The 20,827-nt window shown below is 45.1% G+C and overlaps 1 protein-coding gene and 1 long non-coding RNA gene across 9 annotated transcripts in view; one reads left to right on the top strand and one right to left on the bottom strand.

Annotated features, from left to right (window-relative positions):
• The window catches only part of ITPR1 (inositol 1,4,5-trisphosphate receptor type 1), a 359,375-nt gene that overhangs the window by 327,015 nt on the left and 11,533 nt on the right, over positions 1–20,827 (top strand). For all 8 annotated transcript variants that reach the window (XM_030802235.1, XM_030802234.1, XM_030802233.1 and 5 more), the window contains one exon: positions 3,003–3,163. In XM_030802235.1, the coding sequence (XP_030658095.1) occupies positions 3,003–3,163 (161 nt within the window). The remainder of the gene's footprint in view (positions 1–3,002; positions 3,164–20,827) is intronic.
• The window catches only part of LOC105738826, a 42,846-nt gene continuing 32,626 nt past the window's right edge, over positions 10,608–20,827 (bottom strand). The window contains exons 2-3 of the long non-coding RNA XR_004027625.1: positions 15,862–15,933; positions 10,608–10,817 (exon numbers count right to left, since the gene is read on the bottom strand). This is a non-coding gene — a long non-coding RNA (uncharacterized LOC105738826). The remainder of the gene's footprint in view (positions 10,818–15,861; positions 15,934–20,827) is intronic.

The raw sequence follows: 20,827 nt of genomic DNA, 5'->3' as shown, positions 1-20,827 counted from the left end.
ACACCATTCTCCTGCCTCAGCCTCTCCAAGTAGCTGGGATTACAGGCGCCCGCCACCACGCCCAGCTAATTTTTTATATTTTTAGTAGAGATGGGATTTCACATGGTCTCGATCTCCTGACCTCGTGATCCTCCCGCCTTGGCCTCCCAAAGTGCTGGGATTACAAGTGTGAGCCACCGCGCCCAGCCAAAAGCAGCATATGTTACACTCCTAGCTAGAACCTGGCACACTATAGGCACGGGAGGAGAAGTAGTGAATGGCTACATAAAAGAGGTGCATGGACACCAAAGAAATCATTTTCAGTATAACTACGGGAAAACATTTGTAAGTGTAAACTAATCATGGAGGAATCTGGGGAGCTGAGTAATCATTTCAGGATTATTCATAATATGGCTACTAAATATATGAATTTCCTAGTGGTATGTACGCAAAAAAAATGATCATTTTCCCATGAAAGACTTAAATTCTTTGCTTTTCGCCCCCTTAAAACCTTTTTTTTTTTATTTTTATTTTTTTGAGATGGAGTCTCGCTCTGTCGCCCAGGCTGGAGTGCAGTGGCGCCATCTGGGCTCACTGCAAGGTCCGCCTCCCGGGTTCACGCCATTCTCCTGCCTCAGCCTCTCTGAGTAGCTGGGACTACAGGCGCCCGCCACCACGCCCGGCTAATTTTTTTTGTATTTTTAGTAGAGACGGGGTTTCACCGTGGTCTCGATCTCCTGACCTCGTGATCCGCCCGCCTCGGCCTCCCAAAGTGCTGGGATTACAAGCGTGAGCCACCGCACCCGGCCTGAAACCTTTTTAAGCTTTTTGCTTTGGCATAATTTCAGAGTTACAAAAAAGACATGACTATCCAAAGAACTTCTATATACTCTTCACCCAGAATCCCCAAATATTAATATTTTATCTCATTTGCTTTATACACACACACACATTTTCTAATGTGAGTGGCTAACAGTGATGCTTTCTTATCCTTAAATATTTTAGTACACATTTCCTAAAAACAAGAATATTCTCTTGTGTATCTACAGTATAATTATCAAAATTGGGAAATTAAAACAGATCCAATATTGTTATCTCATCTACAGATCTTATTCAGATTTCACCCTTCATTCCAATAATGTCCTTTGCAAATCCCACCTCCTGTGGGGCTTCAGTCACCATGCCTCATTAGCCTCTGCTGATACTGTTGGAGAATGTAGGTCAATTATTTTGTAGAATGTCCCTTGATTCGAGTTTGTCTGATGTTTGCTCATGGTAAGATTGAGGGTATGTATTTTCCACAGGAATATCAAAGACATGCTGCTGTGTTCTTCTCATTGCATCGTATCAGGAGGCATGTAATGCCAGTTCATCTCATAACAAATATCTCAGCTCACTGTAACCTCCACCTCCCAGAGTTCAAGCAATTCTCGTGCCTCAGCCACCTGAGTAGCTAGGATTACAGGTGCCTGCCACCACAACTGGCTGATTTTTTGTATTTGAGTAGAGATGGGATTTCACTATGTTGCTGAGGCTGGTCTTGAACTCCTGAGCTCAGGCAATCTGCCCGTTTTGGCTTCCCAAAGTGTTAGGATTACAAGCGTGAGCCACTGTGCCCAGTTGTGATACTAACTTTGATCATTTGGTTAAGGTGCTAATTGCCAGTTTTCTCCAGTAACTCCATAAAGTTACTTTTTTGGAGAGACACTTTGTAAATATCCTGCTATTCCTTAAAGTTTCACCCCTTAGCTTTAGCATTCATTGATGATGCTTGACTAACTCTCTTATGATGATCGTTGCCCAATGATGATTTTTATTTTATTATTATTTCTACATTTCTTTATTGGCTTTTTATTGTAAGAAAGAATTTTTTCTTCTCCCCACATATGTATGTATATTTCTGTGTTTGTATTTGTAACAACATGGACTTAATGGATTTTTATTTTATTCAATGGGCTATAATCCTTCACTCTCACTATTTATTTTGATGTTCAAATTGCTTCAGATGTGGCCAGTGAGAGCCCTTTCCAGCTGGCTTCTGGGTTTAGTCATGTCATCGTCATTTTCTATGTACTTTCTTACTTACATAATATATTCCAGGCTTAGGCTCACCTTGTACATTTCCTGACCCATCCCTGGAATCAGCCATTTATCCAAAGAGCCCTGGTTCTTTTTATTGGAGAAAGGTATTTAGAAACCAAGATCTGGGGACTGAGTGTGCTCATTCCTGTTGGTGTGCTGCTGCTCTCAGGGCTTATTAGGGTACAGATCTAGAGGAGAGGTGTATGCATCTGCATATGTGTGTATGTGTACACAGCACATGTATCTGCACACATCTGTGTCTATATGTATGAAAAAGGATGAATTCATACTGATACCTTTAATTCCATTTCAGCATTATAGGGTTTATTCTTTCTCCTTTTCTCTATTTGCGTTCTTTTCTCAGGCAGTGAGGAATCCAGCTCCCATTATCCATGATATATTTATTTGATCAATCCTAGAATACATAGAGACTAGAATTGCTCACCCAGGCCTCTTCAAATTATAAACCTACCAGCTAGAGTTCAAAATTTGTTTAAAGTTCTTGTTGTCCTTATTCTGCCTCCTCAAAAAACCTTAACATATCTGCATTTTGGCATTTACCTGGGCAAAGGGACTTCACATTCCCTGGTTACCTGCAATGTGTGAGCATGTCACACACATTCTCATTTTACCCCTAAACACTCCTGGAACCTAGACAGTGGTCTTCCCATTCACTGACAAGGCCACTAAGGCATGTGGAGATGAAGCAGCAACTGCTAAGTGGCAGAGGTGGGATTCAAACCCACGTCTGTCTGATTCACAGCCTGTGTTTTCCTGCCATAATGTAAACATGAATGTACTTATAAGGCCGACAGAATCCAACTCTTTATAAAGACAGGAGTGAAACTACAGCCCCCTTTCTACTGACAGTTCTGTTACTGATTTTTTTTCTTTACCAAGACTGCTCAGTTGGGGCTGGGGGCTTTTTGTCTCATGTTTAGGCTTGGAAAGAGACAAGTTTGACAACAAGACTGTCACCTTTGAAGAGCACATCAAGGAAGAACACAACATGTGGCACTATCTGTGCTTCATTGTCCTGGTGAAAGTAAAGGACTCCACCGAATATACTGGGCCCGAGAGTTACGTGGCAGAAATGATCAAGGTGAGTGGAAAGGCCCCCTGGGAGCAAGGTGGACTTGGGGCCTACTGGCCTGGCTTCTCAGCTCTGAGCAAGGCCCCAGCAGCCCATCGGGGAGCTGCACAACAGAAAAATAACATCCGACGTTGCCTGTGCCCTTCTCACAGATGAGGCGCTGTGCTCTGTGAACTTCATGTGTTCTCTCGAGTGATCCTCAGAACCACCAGATAGGTGGTATTGGCCTATGTTAGTGGGCGAAATGTTGAGCCTCGGTGAGATTAGCACGTGACCATGGAACTGGGGCTGGGATTTTAATCTGGATCAAACTCCATGGCCCGATTTCCTGTCGCTATGTGAATCTGCGTCTTTTCTTGATAATGCTTTTTTTCCCCTTCTTTTAAAATAACACCTACTCTCTAAGAGGTGTCTTAGAGGCAAAGTGATTGCTCACTGTAGTTCAGCATGGTTTGTGTTTGCCCTCAGCCTCGCCTTTCTGGGAGACACTCTACTAATCATTAGGAAGTGATCATATGATGGAGGAATTTGGGTTCCAAAATAATCTTTTCGCTGATGGGAAGTGTGGATACTATGTCCCAGGAAGCGGGGAAGCTGCTTCAGGCTGTTAGAGAACACTTCTCGGGCAGAGTTTGCTGAGATACCAAACGTGCGCTGTGGGTGTCCCAGGCCAGCCGTCCTTTCAGACCTGTGCTTTCCGAGCGTCATTAAAATGTTCAGGGGTGGATAGTGGAGTGAGGAGCATGAACTGTGAAATCGAGGGAGTCTCTGTGATTCACGCTGGCTCCCTCTCAGGAGAAGGGGCCAACTCTCCTTCCAGTTACCAAGGACTTGAGTGCTCGGCCTGATAATGACTTACCCTAAAGGAGCCTGCTTTTTATGTAGATGTAATTTTCAAGCTTTTTATGTAAAGATACTGGAAGTCAGGTCTGTTCAGATAAGTATCATCACTGACAGGCCTAGAGGCAGCCAGGCTTTCAGTTTTGTTGCCAGCAGGGCAGCAATTAGGTGCTCCAATTTGCTGAATATCCCGATTACAGAGGCACAGAGGCCTCTCCTAGGTTCTGGAGGGCTTTCTGGAGATACTGTGCCGTCTGTACCCTTGAGGTCCTTAGAGTTGAATTCTGTGCTTCTCAAATTTTAATGTACACATGAATCATCTGTGGAGCGTGTTAAAATTCAAATTCTGACTCAGCAGTCACTTCCAGGACTTGAGATATTCTGCATTTCCAACAACCTTCCAGGAGATGCCGAAGCTGCTGGTCCGGGAATCACCCTTTAAGTAGTAAGAGCCTCACAGAGGAGACAAAACAGATGCTTACTTAAGATTACTCTCAGAGGGGTTGTGCGAATGATGAGGAGAAATATTCCTAATCCTTTACATACATTTGGCCCTCTTTGGTTTGTAAAATCCTCTTGCCTCTAGTATCGTATTTGGTTGTTAAAATTACCCTCCATGGGGAACCCGGAGGAAGGGACTTCTGGGTGGGGAGAGATGGATGGAGGTTCACGGCAGAGGTAACTTTTGAAAAAGGTTTTGAAAGAGAGGATGAAGACACTAGGGTCATAGATTAGCAGAAAGAAAGGAGAAAAAAAAATCAGCACAGACTGGGGAGAAAAAGACACAAGTTGCAGAATGCTGATGATGGCTTATCCCTTTTACAGATAAAAGCCAGGCTGGGGGTTAAGTGACTTCCTAGGAACAGCTCAGAAGGAGCTGAGCCAGAATTCAAACCAGGCTTGGCTGACTGTAGAAATCGCACTCCATAATCATGTTGTTGGTAGGAAACTGGGAGGGTGCTGGTGATTCTGGGAGCAGACTCATATTTTTAAGCAGATTAGGGATTCTGATGGGTGCCAGTGTGGATTTCCACAGGTGAGGTTTCCAGGGTCAGGACACATTAACTGAAAAGTCCTCAGTTCCTTTCTTTTCCTCCAATTGCTGACACTGGCAAATTAAACCCTACTCGATCAGCATTTATACTGACACAGACCTGTCCACATGCACAGATAATGACCTTCATTTGCATTCGATGTCTTAATGTCTAGTGGAGGCCTGTACTGTTCACCCTTGACTTATGTTCCTTCTCACCCCTCACTTTGTTCTCCTGTCTCTAAAGTGTTTGAGTGGGTCCTATCTTTAAATCTTCCAGGGGCCAGTTTTGAAGTTTTCTGTTAATCACCTTACTTTCCGGTCACAGAAAACTCTGGCACACTTTTGGGTTTCTGTCTCAATCGTGGAGACTTAAAGGCGTCTTGTGAGCAGTCACTTGATGAGGATTAAGAGCCAGAGTGACCTGTAGCCCGCCACTCACCCAACCCGGTCAGAGCCCGCTGCATGGCAACACTCTGAGAACCTGGGCGTTTGGCGTGCTTTCCCCATCCACATCATTCTTTGATTATATGAGACATCTTGTCAGAAAACCTAAAAATCTACAGCATCAAGGAATTCTTCTCTGAATATTAAAGTTGTTGCAGAACCAGATGTTCTGTGCGCTAAGTGGTGGCTCAGAGAAGCATCAGATCTACCGGCTAAACGGTAGTGCCTTCTCGGCTGCGCTATCTGCTGTTGTGTTCGGTCTTGAAACCACATGAATCCCTGCTGCGGACTCCTAAGGGAGCATTAGCCCCATCAGGGTAGCGGCTGGGGTGCTCAGCTGAGTCATTTGGGGGGGTGGGGGCTGGGGCCCCATGGGACCTCAGAGCTGTGGTGTAGAGGCTACAAGACCACCTGCAGGCCCTGCTTAGTCACACCCTGTGGAGGCAGCCACAGTTGGGATGAGGCCCTCACCAGCCTCCCCGCTGAGCGGGGGGGCATCCTACCCACTGCTGCTGGGAGGGAAAATCAGGTGATCTCCTGAATGAGCCAACCCCAGGAGGCTGTAGCTACTCCAGCGTGGAGGACAGAGAAGGGACAGCTGATGGGCAGTGGCAGAGATGGAAGGAAAAGCAGGCTGGAGGGCTCACTGCCCTCTTGCTTACCTTATGTCTTTGATACAGGCTCTTTTAGGGTATGTGGTCCTCAGGAAAAATACCTCTTGGCTAATTGCAGAAGGCTGGGGATGTTGCATTATTCTGCAGTTCTCCTTTAGCCCATGGTTGAAGATTCCTGAGACTCCTGGAGACTTGTGGAGTGACAGCTGCCAAAAGGCAACCCAAGAGAACCAATTGAAAAGGCCTCAGATGCCACTTGGGCAGGGAGGAGCCCGGCTGCCCTGAGAGCAGCTCCTTGCAGACAGCAGCATCAGGGATGGCAAATGGGTTTTCATCTCAACCCACACTGGGTCATAGAATTTACCTGGGGCACTGTATTGAGAAGGGTTCTTGGAAACCCAGGCTGACTTGGAAAGAATGACATTTGACGAGTCATGAATGAAAGAGGTGTCTGTGTGCAGAGCCATGGCCCTCCCTGCCTAGTGCCGTCTCCCAAGGGCACGTTCCCTGCATTGGTGGCTGCTCAGCCATGTAAAAAACACAACAGCCTGTCTAGATCAGATACTTCACCTTTCCTAATTCCTGCTGGAACTGCCTGCAGACAAGGTGACAGGACCTCTTCTCGCTGTAGATAGAAACAGTGTGTTTCTTGTCATCTCTGGAGGGAGGGAAGGAGGGAACATGCAAAGAAGCTCTGTCTTCAGTTGAGAACTCTGCAACCAGCTGTTTACCCACAAGTTAATCTTGTTTAAACATAATAGGTCGTATATTTCCCTCTCCCCTTTTGGTCTTCCCCTCTCTCCTTTCACTGGAGATGGGAGTATCCCCCTCAAAGCTGGGGCCAGGCTGATGCCTACTATGAAGTCCTCACTACCCAAGAAGTAGAGGCAGAAGATCCAAGGTGAGAGTTTCTGCTCTGTGCTTTCCCTCGCTGTGTGACCCTGGGCAAGTCACGGGACTTTGCTGACCTGGGTTTCCTGTCTGTACATCGCGGTTCATACCACCTCGCGCATCCGTTGGGTGGTAGACATGAGATAAATGAGACCTGGCAGGTGGGAGGCACGCATGGAGGGAGGGAGCAGGCGAAAGAGCAACTGAGCAACAGGCCCAGAGCACAGCCAGCTAGGAAGCAGGGGCTGCGGGGCTGACAGCAGAGCTGAGAGAAGTATCGTTTCCTATGGTTCCAAAACTCTGCAAGACACCTTGGCTGTGGGCACGTTGTCACTAAGAAAAGTCAGAGTGGACATCTTGACTCTAAGAGCCTCCTCCCCTGGAAAATCCCTGTCTTTCTCTCTCTTGAACTTTAAATCTTTAAGCATCCTTCAAAGTTGAGGCAGGGCATGGTTGACGTTAGTGTTCTTTTCTCTGTTGAATTGGGCACAAATACTTGTGAATTCTGTCCATGTCTTTAGTGGTTTCCTCCACTTGCTTTTACTGCCCAGAAGTAGGGCTTTCATTGATTTGGGGAGTGGACCCTGAGTTCTGTGTATTCAAGGCAAACCTTAGATTAATCATGAAATCATTCGTGGTTCGCTGGTAGATTTGTCCTTCAACTCAAGCAATCTGATGGAAGGCGATGCTGTCGAGTACTCAGATGATCAGGGGAAGCGAACCCTCCTCCACTGTAACTCACAGTGTCACTCATTCCCCGAGATGCAATCTCATATTCATTGACTTGGGCCCCAGACAAGCCTGTGCTTTCAGAGAAGTGTGACGGTGGGGTGACCTGACATAGCCCTTGGCAGATCAAGGGAAGACGGAAAAAATTTCCTTTCCCTGCAAGAACTTGAATTTTGGTGCCATCATAGTTTTGGTGATAGCCTTTTTTAATAAGCAAATTTTTATTAACCTTGATCTACATTTAAGTTTTCACAGTAATTTATATGCTGCACACCCTTTTTTGAATAATTTTAGCACTGTTTGGCTTTGCTCTAGTGCCAACTAAACTGAGAATTTGTGTTAGTCTATAGATGATGATTTGAAAGGCCATGCTATTGGAGCTATTTAATCTGAGTAAGTGGTGAATTCATTTTGAGCACTTTGCCTGAGAGAATTTAGATACTGCACCCTGGGCATGTTACAGGTAAAATACCAAATATTTGATTCCCAGCAAAGAAACAGCAGCCCGTTTTTCTAGTATAGTCAAATACAGGAGACTAAATTATTCTTGAAAATTAGAAATTTGAGCAGCATTAAGAAGGAGGGTTTATAAAGAAGACCAAACAGTAACTTAAGTACACAACAGTAACATAAGAAATTAACATAACAGTGCCCATCAACAAATGAATGGATAAAGAAAATGTGGTATGTAGACACAATGGAATACTATTTGGCCATAAAAAAGGAATGAAATCCTGTCATTTGCAGCAACATGGATGGATCTGGAGGCCATTATCTGAAGTGAAATAAGGCAAGCACAAAAAGACAAATATTGAATGTTCTCACATTATATGTGGGGGCTAAAAAAAAAAAACAAAATTGATCACGTGGCAAGTGGAAAGATAGATAAGAGAGACTGGGAAGAGTGAGTCAGGGGAAAAGGACAGGATGAGGAGAAATGGGTTAAAGGGTACAAACATCCAGTTAGGTAGAAGGAATATGTTTGATAGCAGAGTAGAATGACTATAATTAACAAAAATTTGTGGTACTTGGGTGATGGACTCCCTAGATACCTTGACTCGATCACTAGGCACTATATACATGTAACCCAATTTCACATATACCCCATACATTTGTACAGATGAAAAAAATATAAGACATGTCTTCTGCTAATTATAGATTTCACTTCTATATCTTGGAATTCTGCCCTGTTAACATAACTCTTATATTTTCAGAGGTGTGTTTTTGAGTGAATTGCATATAAAGACAGACTGATCAGACAGAATACTGTTCATCCACATTTCAGAATGTCCTGATACCTTGGACTGCTCTGGCTACTTCTCTAGGATAGCATATTCATTGACTAACGTGGACAGTGAAATATCTGGGGAAAACCTGCCTCCCCATGACAGCTAGAGTGTTCTGGAATGCACCAGGGCTGCCGTTTCTGGAGGAGCAGTCTGTGCTGGGCTCTGCTTTACCCCGGGAAGGGCAGATTGGATAGTAATGAATAGGTCGTGTGTAATCAGTGTGCATGAAATAAACACTGTATGTGCATGATCTCACTTAATCCTCATCACAGCATAGTAGGTGGCACTATTAACATTTTAAAGATGGGAACCTCAAGCTCAGGAAGGTTGAGCAACTTTTGCAGGGTCGCGGCACTGGGAAGTGCTAGAGCCAAGACTGAAATCCAGAGCTGCTGAGCCAGAACCCAGCCTCAGGTTGTCCTGACCCACATATCCACATGTGGTTACAGATGTGGTTACCTCTGTGCACATGCACACAGCCCTCCTGTCAGTCTGCAGCCATTGGTTGGCTGGTGGCATCTGGTTTGGACTGGCACATCTTAGACTTGGACTGGCTTATCCCCCAGCCCCGACCCCGAGTGATACTGAATTAGCCTCCTTTAAAAGAGGCAAGACGCAGGAAAGGCCCCTTTGCGGGTGGAGAAGAGAGTGGGAAAGAGGATCTCCCGGGGATGCTGACTGGCTCACGCATAAATCAGTAAGACAGGAGTTAGATGGGGTGTGACTTTCAGAGCTGCTGTCGCCAGCAACCACTGCTCAGACAACCACTTCAAAACTCTAGGGGTTGTTTAGATGGTAGGAGTTCAGGAAAGGGTATCAAGTGCAGCCCTTGCAAAGGATGTATCTGAAATATATGTTAATTTTGACCTGCTGAAATATGAGAAACTTCACTACCCTCACCTTAGCTTGATACAGAGAATGACATGTCCTTTGGTGGCCAGATTTGGGAGGTGTCTAAGTAAAAGGAGAAGGACGATTCACTAGAACCACAGCCAGACTGGAGCTTCCACACCCAGGTGACTCATCTGAATGAATTTAACTCCCTAATAATTACACATGAGAATGTCTGCTCCATCATCCTTTAAGCCTGGTGCTGAGTTTCTCTCACAGTGGGGGTAGACACCTCCCTACTTTCTCTCTTTGCCTCTCCTGCTCCCTCTTCCTTGCCCTCAACATTCCATTGGAGATTTTCCAGTTTGTTCCATTATGGGTTAGTTCACTTGACCTCTTCAGAAACTAGCTATACAGAATCCAGAAGCAAAGGAGCAATTTTCCAGATCAAAAGTAGTCTCAATGTGGCAAGTGGGATGCTCTTAGAAGGCGGTGGGGTGCTTTTGCATAGCAGGGGAGAGTCCAGGAGCCCGCATTCCTGGAAAATGCTTTCCTGAGAGCTGCGGGTAATTTACTTCAAAAAAAGCAACATGCAAAAGAGCCTTTTTGCCTGACAGCACCTCCTGGGTAACATTTCCAGGCAAATAAGTTCTATTAGCTAATTCAGTGCTACTAAACATCTATGAGGAAACATTATGAGAAGATTCAAAAGCAGTAGGACATCTGGCCCTTGTGTTTATCTGTATTTGATAAGATGACACAGGAAGCAAACACAGAAAGCAACGTGTTAACAAGGGCAAAAGATCAAAATGGAAACTCAATACCTGCGTGTCACTACCTTCTGTTTACAAGGGGAACTGGCTGAAGTCTTACCTTGACCCAAGAGAGAGCCTGTGAGATCTGCAGACACTTTCTGAAGTTGGGGACAACAGCTTCCAGCCAGAGGCAATGCAAGGAACCAAGTGCAGGGCTGGTGGGAGTAGAGTTACCTGCAGATCATAATTGGATAAGAGTAAGGACCTAGGTGTGGGGGAAAAGACGGTGGCAGCAGTGACCGGAGCCAAGAAATGAGCATAAAAATTCACACAGCCCTCATGGGGCGTCTCACTTTAAGGAAATCAGAAGTGGAGTCCCTGCCAAACAGCACTTAGGTGCAGGAGAGAGGAAGGGCGAGTCCAGCAGGGCGTGCACTTAACCCTGCTCTGACCTCTCTGCCTGCATGTGCACCTCCTCTGTGCATGAAGCAGGCAGGTCCTGGCTGTTGATAAAGTGCCGTGGACACCTTCTGCTTCGTGCAGATGCACGGTGATGGGTTTGGGCTTTTATTCTGAATTCCAGTGAGGATGCTGGGAGGAAGGGAGTGCCTAGGTATGTTCCTAGAATGTTGATATTTCAGCATGGGTAGTGCTGAGCAGCAGCTTTTCTTGTGGCCTAACCTGGGAGGCCACGAGCATTGGTTAAAATGTCACCTGGGCTCTGACAAGCCCTTAACCATGGGTGAGGATACAGCCTGTGCTGCCTGCCAAATACGATTCCCAGAATGCCCCCTTAGCTGGCACCACGGCAGAGTCAAGAATATCGGAGCAGGGAGGAGTGAAGAGGGATTTGGCACTGGCTTCCCGGTGGCTGGAAACAGTGTGTCAGCGTCATTGGACTCGCCGCCCAGCCAGCCAGGCCTCTCTCACCCCACCCTGTGCACTTGAGCTTGGGTTCGTGTCAGTGGCAGCTGCACAAAGCAGTTGCTGAGCTTAAGTTTCCCCACCCAGCCTTAGAACACATTCTGCCCTTTAGTCTAGAGAGGATGAAATCACCCCTTGTTCCATGCAGCACTTCACAGGCACTTTCCTTTCATTGTGAAGCACTTGGTGTTTGGGCCCCGGTTCTGCACTGACCTCCCAGTGCTCTCCTCTGAATTTCCTACATTCTGACCTTCGTGGAGGGTGTGCCAGGTGCTGTTTGTAACAGTGAGTTGAGCAGAGCCATGATCCTCCCTGAAGGAGCTTGTGTGCTAAGGGAGAGCATGGGGCGTGAGTCAGGTATACCCAAGAGTCTAGTCTGTGAGACTGTGCAGGACATGAGGGTTATGCATAGACACTGTTCCATCAGCCACTGAAGACTGGCTTCACTGTGCATGAAACCACTTCTCCCCATTGGCTACTTTGTCCAAGGATGTATGAGTTTGTACATGCTTATTACACACATGAAATGCCTGCATACATACACATTTTCCACAACTTGGCAGATCTGATAAAGTGCATTTTCTGCCCCCCGCCCATACCCTGACCCACCCTCCTGTTCCTTCCCCGACTGCACCACCACTGTGCTGCCCCACTTGCCCTTTACTTCCAGACGTCCTAACTACATTTGTAACTCCCCTGCTTCAACTCCTTTATTTCCTGTGTATTCTAAATATTGACTGTGTCTGGTAGAGCTGGACTGTAGTATCATATGATACTGAGAAGTGTGTCACCATAAAAATGCACTTATAAAACTGCTCTCACCTGGAAAATGTTCTGAATATGACTGTCTACATCAGGTATATATATTCAGAGTTCTTTAAAACCTGCGTCTTTACAATGAAGCCTACTGTCATGTCTCCAGGGAATGTGAGAATGAGGAAAAGATGTTAGTATTTAGGGATAGTCATTTGTATGTAAAAGCTATACAAGGTGAACTAAGTTTCCACCTTTTACAAATCCTCTCTCTTCAGGGCCTCAGTTTTACCACCTGTAAAATGAGGAAGTTGAATCAAAGGGTCTCTTGTGCCCTTTGTAGGGTCTAAGATCCCAATAAGCAACATTCAGAGTGGGGATAGGAGTTCGTGAAATATGAAACAGGAAGGTGTGATCCTTAGGGTCTGGGTCAGGGATCAGAGTACAAGGGGCTGGTTAGAAAAGGGGAGAGTTTGGAAAGGATTAAGGAATTTGGAGAACATCCACATGGCCGATGATCTCTTTCCCCTAAAGAGATCTAGCTGTGTGGAACCTTTCTTCCAAACCACTCTTAAGTCAATAACAGTGCTGGTACCCTTCTCACTTCTTCATGAAGTCCTGTAGATGATGAGACGGATAACATCTTCCATCACTTCTTTCTCAGTGTGTCTAGGCAGGACTGACCTTGAGTAAAACCATTTCAGCTCAGAGCTTTCCAATATAAAAGCCCATCAGATGATAAAGCTGAGATGGAACGTGGTTGTGTTGAAGCAGCTTATTGGTGAGGATGTGTGTGTGTGTGTTTTCAAAGATAAATGTATCTTTCCCTGAAACAACAGCATAGAACTTTTTGGAAAGATGTTTCCGTAGGCTTAAAACAAACACAATGTATTGTTGTATAAAAGTAGTAACAGATCAAAGTTGAATACTACTAGAATCCAGAAAAGAATAGAAGAAAACCACGAAAATTGCTAAAATCCTCATACATAGCCACTGGGAAAGTTCTGGCATATTTCTTAGCTAATTGAAAGTGCAGGGGAAGTTGCCTAAGCGAGATGTCATAAGCCAGCTTGGACGCTGATGTGGGGAGAAGGGTGAGTGAGCCTGATTGTTCTTTATTCAGAGTCTCAAATGGGCTCGCCCTGCCCTTGTCCAGCACGGGTGGCCGGCCCCACCTTTTTCTCCTCCTGTGACCTCTGGTTTCCTCAACCTGGCAGCCTAGGTGCCCAGGACCCAGCAAGTGTGCACCCTGTGTACCATGGTCCCTGTGCACCATGGCACCCTGTGGGTGCCCAGGGAATCCTCCACCTGTGGCCCCAGAATGACTTGAAAGGATTATTCTGAGGCTGGCTCTTCCTAGGGATTTCATCAGAAACGGGTGTGGTTCTGTCTGCTGGGATGAGCCCATCTTTGTTGCGCTGTATCATCCAAGAACAACTATGGAGTCTGGGAAGGGTGATTGGTCATTCCAGTCCAGCTGAAGATTATATAATGTGGCCTGTTTTGGTAATGTCATTCAGAGCTCAAAAACAGAACCAGACTGACACCTTGATTTGTGCAGTTTGGAAACCCTTCATGTGGCTGAGTTGGTAAAAAGAGAAATCAGTATCCCTGAAATTTTTATCCCAAAGAAAGGAAGGAACTAAGTTTACATAGGAGCTGAGCAGTGAAACTAGAGTCAATACGTGGATTGCAGTGCTGACTCTATCCCAGCTCTAGGCAGATGACTTACTGATTTATAATACTTTTGCATAATGCTTTCCAGTTTCTGGGACATTTTTATAGCCATCTGATCCTTACAGTAACCCAGTGAGGTAGCTGGTGAGGTGATCCCTTTCAAAAAAGAAAGAAAGAAAAGAGACCAGGTTGATGACCTAGCTGACTTACATACTCATTCACCGTCCTGTATACACACAACTGAAGCTCTTCTTATTACAGGCCATTGCTTTTTCTACTGACACACTAACGTCACAAGGCTGTGGCAGAAATGTACAGAACCTGTGAAATACAGGGATATTAATATGCATGTGGTCTGAAGTCACTGTACTTTTGGGACAAAGAGAACTGAATTCCTTGAATTTGGGGCTGGCCAACAAATTCCGGGTATGGAATCCCATTTTTAAAAAATTAATAGACTCACAAGATAGAAGAAAAAAATTAACAAGAAAAAAAGGACAATAATTTTTTAATAAGAAAAAATTACTAGACTTTATTTTTTAGAGCAGTTTGAAGTTTACAGAAAAATGGGGCAGAAAGTACAGAGTTCTCATATATGCCCTTCTCCTGACTTCCTGCCAGTTTCCTCTGTTAGTAACGTTTATGTATTATTGTGGCCTGTTAAGATTTGATATGTCAATATTGGATACATTGTTATTAATGTCCCTCCATCATTTGCTGCTTACTTTTCATGTTGTGCATTCTGTGGGTTTTCACCAATGCAAATGACACGTATCCACCATTAGAATATCATACAGAATAGTTTCTGCTCTAAAAATCCTCTGCACGCCTCCTATGTATCACTCCCTCCCTCCCCCTGAGCCTCAGGCTGTCTCTGATCTTACTGTGTCCAAAGATGGGATCCATTTTTTAGGGTTTTTTTAAAACATGTATAACAATTTTTTTTTTTTTTTTTTTTTTTTTTGCGAAACAGAGTCCTGCTCTGTTGCCCAGGCTGGAGTGCAGTGGCACGATCTCGGCTCACTGCAACCTCTGCCTCCTGGGTTCAAGTGATTCTCCTGCCTCAGCCTCCTGGGTAGCTGGGATTACAGGCACATGCCACCATGCCCAGCTAATTTTTTTGTATTTTTAGTAGAGACAGGGTTTCACCATGTTGGCTGGGTTGGTCTCCAACTCCTGACCTCAGGTGATCCGCCCACCTCAGCCTCCCAAAGTGCTGGGATTACAGGCATGAGCCACCATGCCTGGCCTATAATAGATATTATTAAGTGGCATTTCAGAGCTACTGAACATAGTTAAAGATGACTATTTTTTCACCAAAACCAACAGATTCTGTGTTTTTGTTTTTGGAGGGTTAGGTTTCATTTTGTTTTGCTGTGATCTTAGAAAAATTAGCTCTAAAGATTAATTTTTTTTTCTTCCTCTTCAATGAAAATAATCACCCTAGCTCATAAAAGGGACAAATGATTTAAAGTCCGTTAAGTGTCCCATATTCCTGCTTTTGAAGACATAAATATTATCTTCAAGCCTCCTCCTCCTGACATTTTCTGAGGGTTTAAATACACGGGGAGGCCAAATCTCTGTTTCCAGGCCTACCCCATGCCCCCTTCTAGTCATTTCCATCACCTGAGCATCCCTAGGCGTTCTGAGAACATCTAGTTTGTCTTCCTGCCTGGTAAGAGCAGTAGACACGAAGCTGCCATTTGAATTGGGAAGACCATCTTTGCCTCCTCGCATCTTCCCAGAGGGGATTCTCAAGGGCAGAGAAAGCAACAGGACCATTTTTCTAGGACCCGTCTTCTCTCCCATGACCCTTTCTTTTGCCCTCAAGCCCCCCTCTCCCTCAACACCTCATTCTCTGATTTGGCTATAAAAGATTCAACAAAAATGTTCCATTGTTTAGGTGGTAAACGTAATACTCTACCTGAGCAGACTTTCTCTGAGGAGGTGATTGATTACTCAGTAGTCTTTCTTAGAACAGCCTCTTCTTTTGAACCTGGGAAGAAAAAAAAAATACCCCACTTCTCAGAATGATTAGTATTTGCATCATACAATCCAACTTCCTCCTCCGTCTCTCTCTCTCTCTCTCTCTCACACACACACACACACACTCTCTCTCTCTCTCTCTCCCTCTTTCCAGTCAAGGACATTTCAAGAGGTTGGTCAGTACCACCCCCATGTCTAAAACTTCAGTGTTTGCCTTCGCAGGGACTTTTCCAACTTTACCTAGAAAAGAACTAACCAGAACCTTAGCACTTGTGGTCAGCCTGCTTCCGGCTGTGGCTTCAGTTAGTTTGTCTGCTCCGAGAGAGGAAGCACTTGCTGTGACGGGAACTGCACTGGCTGGATTGTAGGAGGACCAGGGCAGACAGTGCCTAATGACATTGGTATGTGAGATGCCAGCAGCAAGAAGTGAGTGAAGCAAAGCAGAGTGAAGCCAGAGTCAGACCCAGTGGCAGATGCGGCCGGCAGACGCTCAGTGACCCTGTAATCCTCTCCCCACCTTCCCCTCCCAACTGCATATACACACACACCCCAAGATAATTCATAACAGACAAAGTGTCTTAGCTGAAGATGACTTTTCCAAAAATCCATTAGAAGCCAAGACACTGAGACACGTTTTTGGTCTTGAATAGATAATACAGGCAAGATTCTGCAAACATTTCTAGGCCTTCAGACTCTGGCTGGCTGGAGAGGCGTGGGTGACAGGCTTCACTGGAGTAATTCAGCACTCCAACAAGCTCAGAGTTTTGTATGAAAGTCTTAGCTAAAGAGAAAGTAATTGGATTCAGGTGTTCTCTCTCTGCGCCTGTTCCAGTAATTGGGTTATAGTCTAAACATTTGCACTTTGAGATTTAGATTCTCTGTGCAGAGGGGGACCCTGTTGGTGGGGAACCTTATACCACACTAGAGCCTGTCCTACTGCACAGGATGCAAAGCCAACGGGAAATTGAGAGAACAGTTTGGCTAAAATTGCTAATTAATTTTAACTACCAGGTACTTCTCGGTAATTTGAGATTTAATTTCACAGCCCAGGATGATTATTTAATTAAAACCCTGGCAACACCTAGGACCTCAAATTTGGGGCTCTCCCCCACTTCAGTGCAGAAAAGATAAGAATGCTTGCCAGTGGGATCCCTCCTAGCCCAGCTTTTCATTATTAGATATTAAGGGAGGCAATGGGGGAGACTCTGTGTGGTGGTGATTGATAAATTTCTAGACCAGAAAATCCTTTTGCTATCTTTGCATTGAAGGCCTCCTATGAAATGGAGAATGAGGCTTTATCCCTAGGATGGGAGCACATGGCCCATGTGGCCTACAGAAAGTATGACCTTCTTTGAAACGCTGTGTTTTAACATTTGATTGAGCACTTTGGGAGGCGGTGGTTGGATCACCTGAGGTCAGGAGTTCAAGACCAGCCTGGCCAACCCCGTCTCTACTAAAAATACAAAAATCAGCCAAGCATTGTGGTACATGCCTGTAGTCCCAGCTACTTAGGAGGCTGAGGCATGAGAATAGCTTGAACCCGGTAGGTAGGCAGAGGTTGCAATGAGCTGAGATGGCGCCACTGCACTCCAGCCTGGGTGACACACCAAGACTCCGTCTCAAAAAAAATAAATTGACCTTTCTATCTGGTCTAGATAACTTTTTGAATTTAATATAAAAATATTTCAATCATTTACCATTGATTAAAATGGATATTCTACATTCTAAAAAGATGCATTATTTCTTTTTATGGCTTCATGTACCCCTTGGGTGGGGCCATCAAGTCCCAGGATTACAGGTATGCCACATAGCAGCACAAGACGCAGGGCATCAGTGCCTCTCCACCACCACTGAGGTGAGGGGCAGAGATGCCAGGAGCAGCCCTTGGCATGCTGATGGGCCCCATTCGTGTCTTCAGCACACACTCTTTAGACACTGACACTTGGAGGTAGGGCCTCCGTGCAGCTCCACAGAGGCGAAGAATTATGCATTGAGATCTGGCCAGTGACCACAGTTCTTGGACTAAAGCAGCTTGAGAATAGAGACCTTGTCGTTCTCATCTTTAGATCCTCAGCGCTCAACCCCATGCAGGGCACAGATATTGTAAAAGTTCAGTAAAAGGCTGTTGAATGGAGAAAGTCTGTGCATTTTGCATTTATTTGTTCAAAGACCCTTCTGAAATCATTGCTTAGAGGGCCAGGAGGCACATATGGCATGAAAGAAGGTGAGGAAAATTCTCATTTTAATCTGTAGTCATTCGGTCACTTGCTATTAGAATAAGGGAGAGAAACTGTTCCTTAAACTTTCAGCTGTGTGCAGACTCTTGCATCGGTTTTCCGGAGTCCCTTGAAGGCCTCATTAATGTGGACTCTGTTTGGAAATCTGTGTTTTCTATTTTTATAGAAGGTTTGCTAAGCAAATGAGCATATGAAGGATTTGAAAGCCAGATTTTAGATGGATTCACTAACATTTTAGACAGTTTAGCATTCATTTGCATGTCAGTATTAAGTGAGCTACAGGTGAGTTCTGACTACTAGCAGTGAGGACTGTGAATGTCCATCCTCTCTCCTCTCCACTGGTCTGGTCAGGCAGGGCGGCCTTTCACAGAGTTCCTGCTTCCTTCTGTTTCCCTCTAGTCTTCAACAGTCCAAGCTGCTCCTGCCTGTCTGCCCTCATCCCCAGCTCCAGCCACACTGGAGCCTCACTGTGCCAGTGCCTTCTGTGAAATGCCCTCACGCTTGCCCAAGGGCTAACCTTCTTTAGGGCCAAGCCTTGCTTGAAGAGGATTCTAGCCAATCAGTCACTGGTTGTTGGGTCTTACTTGGACACTACTCTCTCTACTGCTCCTAGATACCACATAGCCTGCATTATTCCTCTTTTTTTTGTTTGTTTTTAGAGAGTCTTGCTGTCACCCAGGCTGGAGTGCAGTGGCACAATTATGACTCACTGCAGCTTCGACCTCCTGGGCTCAAATGATCCTTCTGCCCCAGCTTCCCGAGTAGCTAGGACTACAGGTGCCCACTACCACACTGAGCTAATTATTTTTATTTTTTATAGAGATGGAGTCTCACTTTGTTGCCCAGGCCAGTCTCAAACTTCTGGCCTCAAGCTGTCCACCCACCTCGGCCTCCCAAAGCACTGGGATTACAGGTACCAGCCACCAGGACTGGCCTGTTAAAAAAAAAATCTAGATGGTCACTCTCCTTAACTAAATTGTAAGCACTTTGATGGCACAAATTCTATCAATCACATACTTAGGTATCAAAACTGTTTCTCCTTTGAGGGGGTCTAGGATGCAGTGACCATGTGTCTGCTGCTCACTGTAGTATCCTCAACATTGTTGTATCCGGATCTTTTTTCTTCAATTTGTTTTCCTCAATTGAGGTCAGTCTGCAAAAATATGTAGCAGCCACCGTGAGTGTCTAGGGCCTCATGCTAAGTGATCTCTCTGCAGCTGTGCTTTGGTTTGTGGTTTCAGCAGCCCAGCCCACATCATCCCTCCTCCCCTCACCCTAGTGGGAGTGAGTGATCACCAGTGACCTGTCGCCTATGTGTGCCCTCTTCTGAAAAATGAGGTTTCCTCCTCAGAGTTGCATAGTCCTTGAACATGGGCTACTTCCTTGGTGGGAAGATGTGGCTATGTCTGAAGGACTGACACAGGAGAGGTGAGTATAGTCAATGATAGGTCACTGGAGCTGCACGGGAGAAAACTGGTTACAGATGGGGAAGCACTTTAGGTTTCTAAGCTAGTCATCTCTGAAATGGAATATTTTTTAACGATCTTTTGCCCATTGCTCTGTGATGGGAAATTGATGAATATAAGCTAACGTTAAGACACATGAATGAAGTGTTTATTCAGGGTATAGGAAGGTAGAGATTGCCATTTTTCTCCTCCAGCAGTCACGATAAGCAGCTCAGGCTTACTACTTAAACATTTGTTATCAGGGTCCATGCAGAAAAAGTTGCATATCATTCTGTCCTTCCACAAGCTTTTATTAATATTGAATGTCTACTGTGCTCTAGTCAGTATACTAAGGTGGTTCCTGCCTTCATAAAGCTCACAAACTAGTGACTGTGACCCTGCCCACCCACCCACCAGTATCTTAAGCAAACACTCTGTGACACCTTGTTGTCGATGTGGTATGACTTCTTGTGATATTTTTCGTCTAGCTCTCTTATATGGCTTCTATATTGCTAGATGGCCCTAGGTCAAGATACAGTTTAATGATCTCACTTGATATGTAATATTTACACATGTCTCATGGAGTTTCGTTATTTTAAATATATTGATGCCTTCTATTGTATACATCAGAGGTGAGCAAACCCAGCCTGCTGCCCGCATTTGTAAATAAAGTTTTATTGGAACATGGAAATACCCATTTATTTATTTACTGGTTGTTTGGGGGTTGTAACAGAGTAGCTGAGTAGTTGTTACAGAGACCAGATGGCCCACAAAGCTGAAAATATTTACACAGAAAATGTTGCCGACCCCCATGGTGTACACAAAGCAAGAATTATCCACCATGAGTGTGTGTGTGTGTCTGTGTGGGAGGGGGCTTGATTTGTTTTAGAAAGACCATTAAATGTATCCTTACAAGATGAAACTGGTCCAGGTGAGAATGACACCAGACATGTGGAATGAGTCAGTTTTCTTCCCCCTGTCTCATGCTAAGCTTTTCTTACTGTTCATTCCTGCCTCTCTGTACAGAACTTATGTATGCGGCATGCTCTTTGGGAGAAAGGCATATGTGGGCAGAAGGAAGTGAGGTGGGAGGAGGAGTTGTCCCATTCTGTTAACCAGTAGTGAGAAATAGTGTTTACAGGCATAAGCTATAGACATCAAAAGGATGGAGATGGACGGGGGAGGAAAGTGAATGGGCCTTTCTTAGGCTAGTTGCCAGCAC

The sequence above is a fragment of the Nomascus leucogenys genome, chromosome 21 (assembly GCF_006542625.1).
Source record: "Nomascus leucogenys isolate Asia chromosome 21, Asia_NLE_v1, whole genome shotgun sequence".
NCBI lineage: Eukaryota > Metazoa > Chordata > Mammalia > Primates > Hylobatidae > Nomascus > Nomascus leucogenys.
Note: the sequence above shows the minus strand (reverse complement) of the source record. Positions and strands in the feature narration are given on the sequence as shown.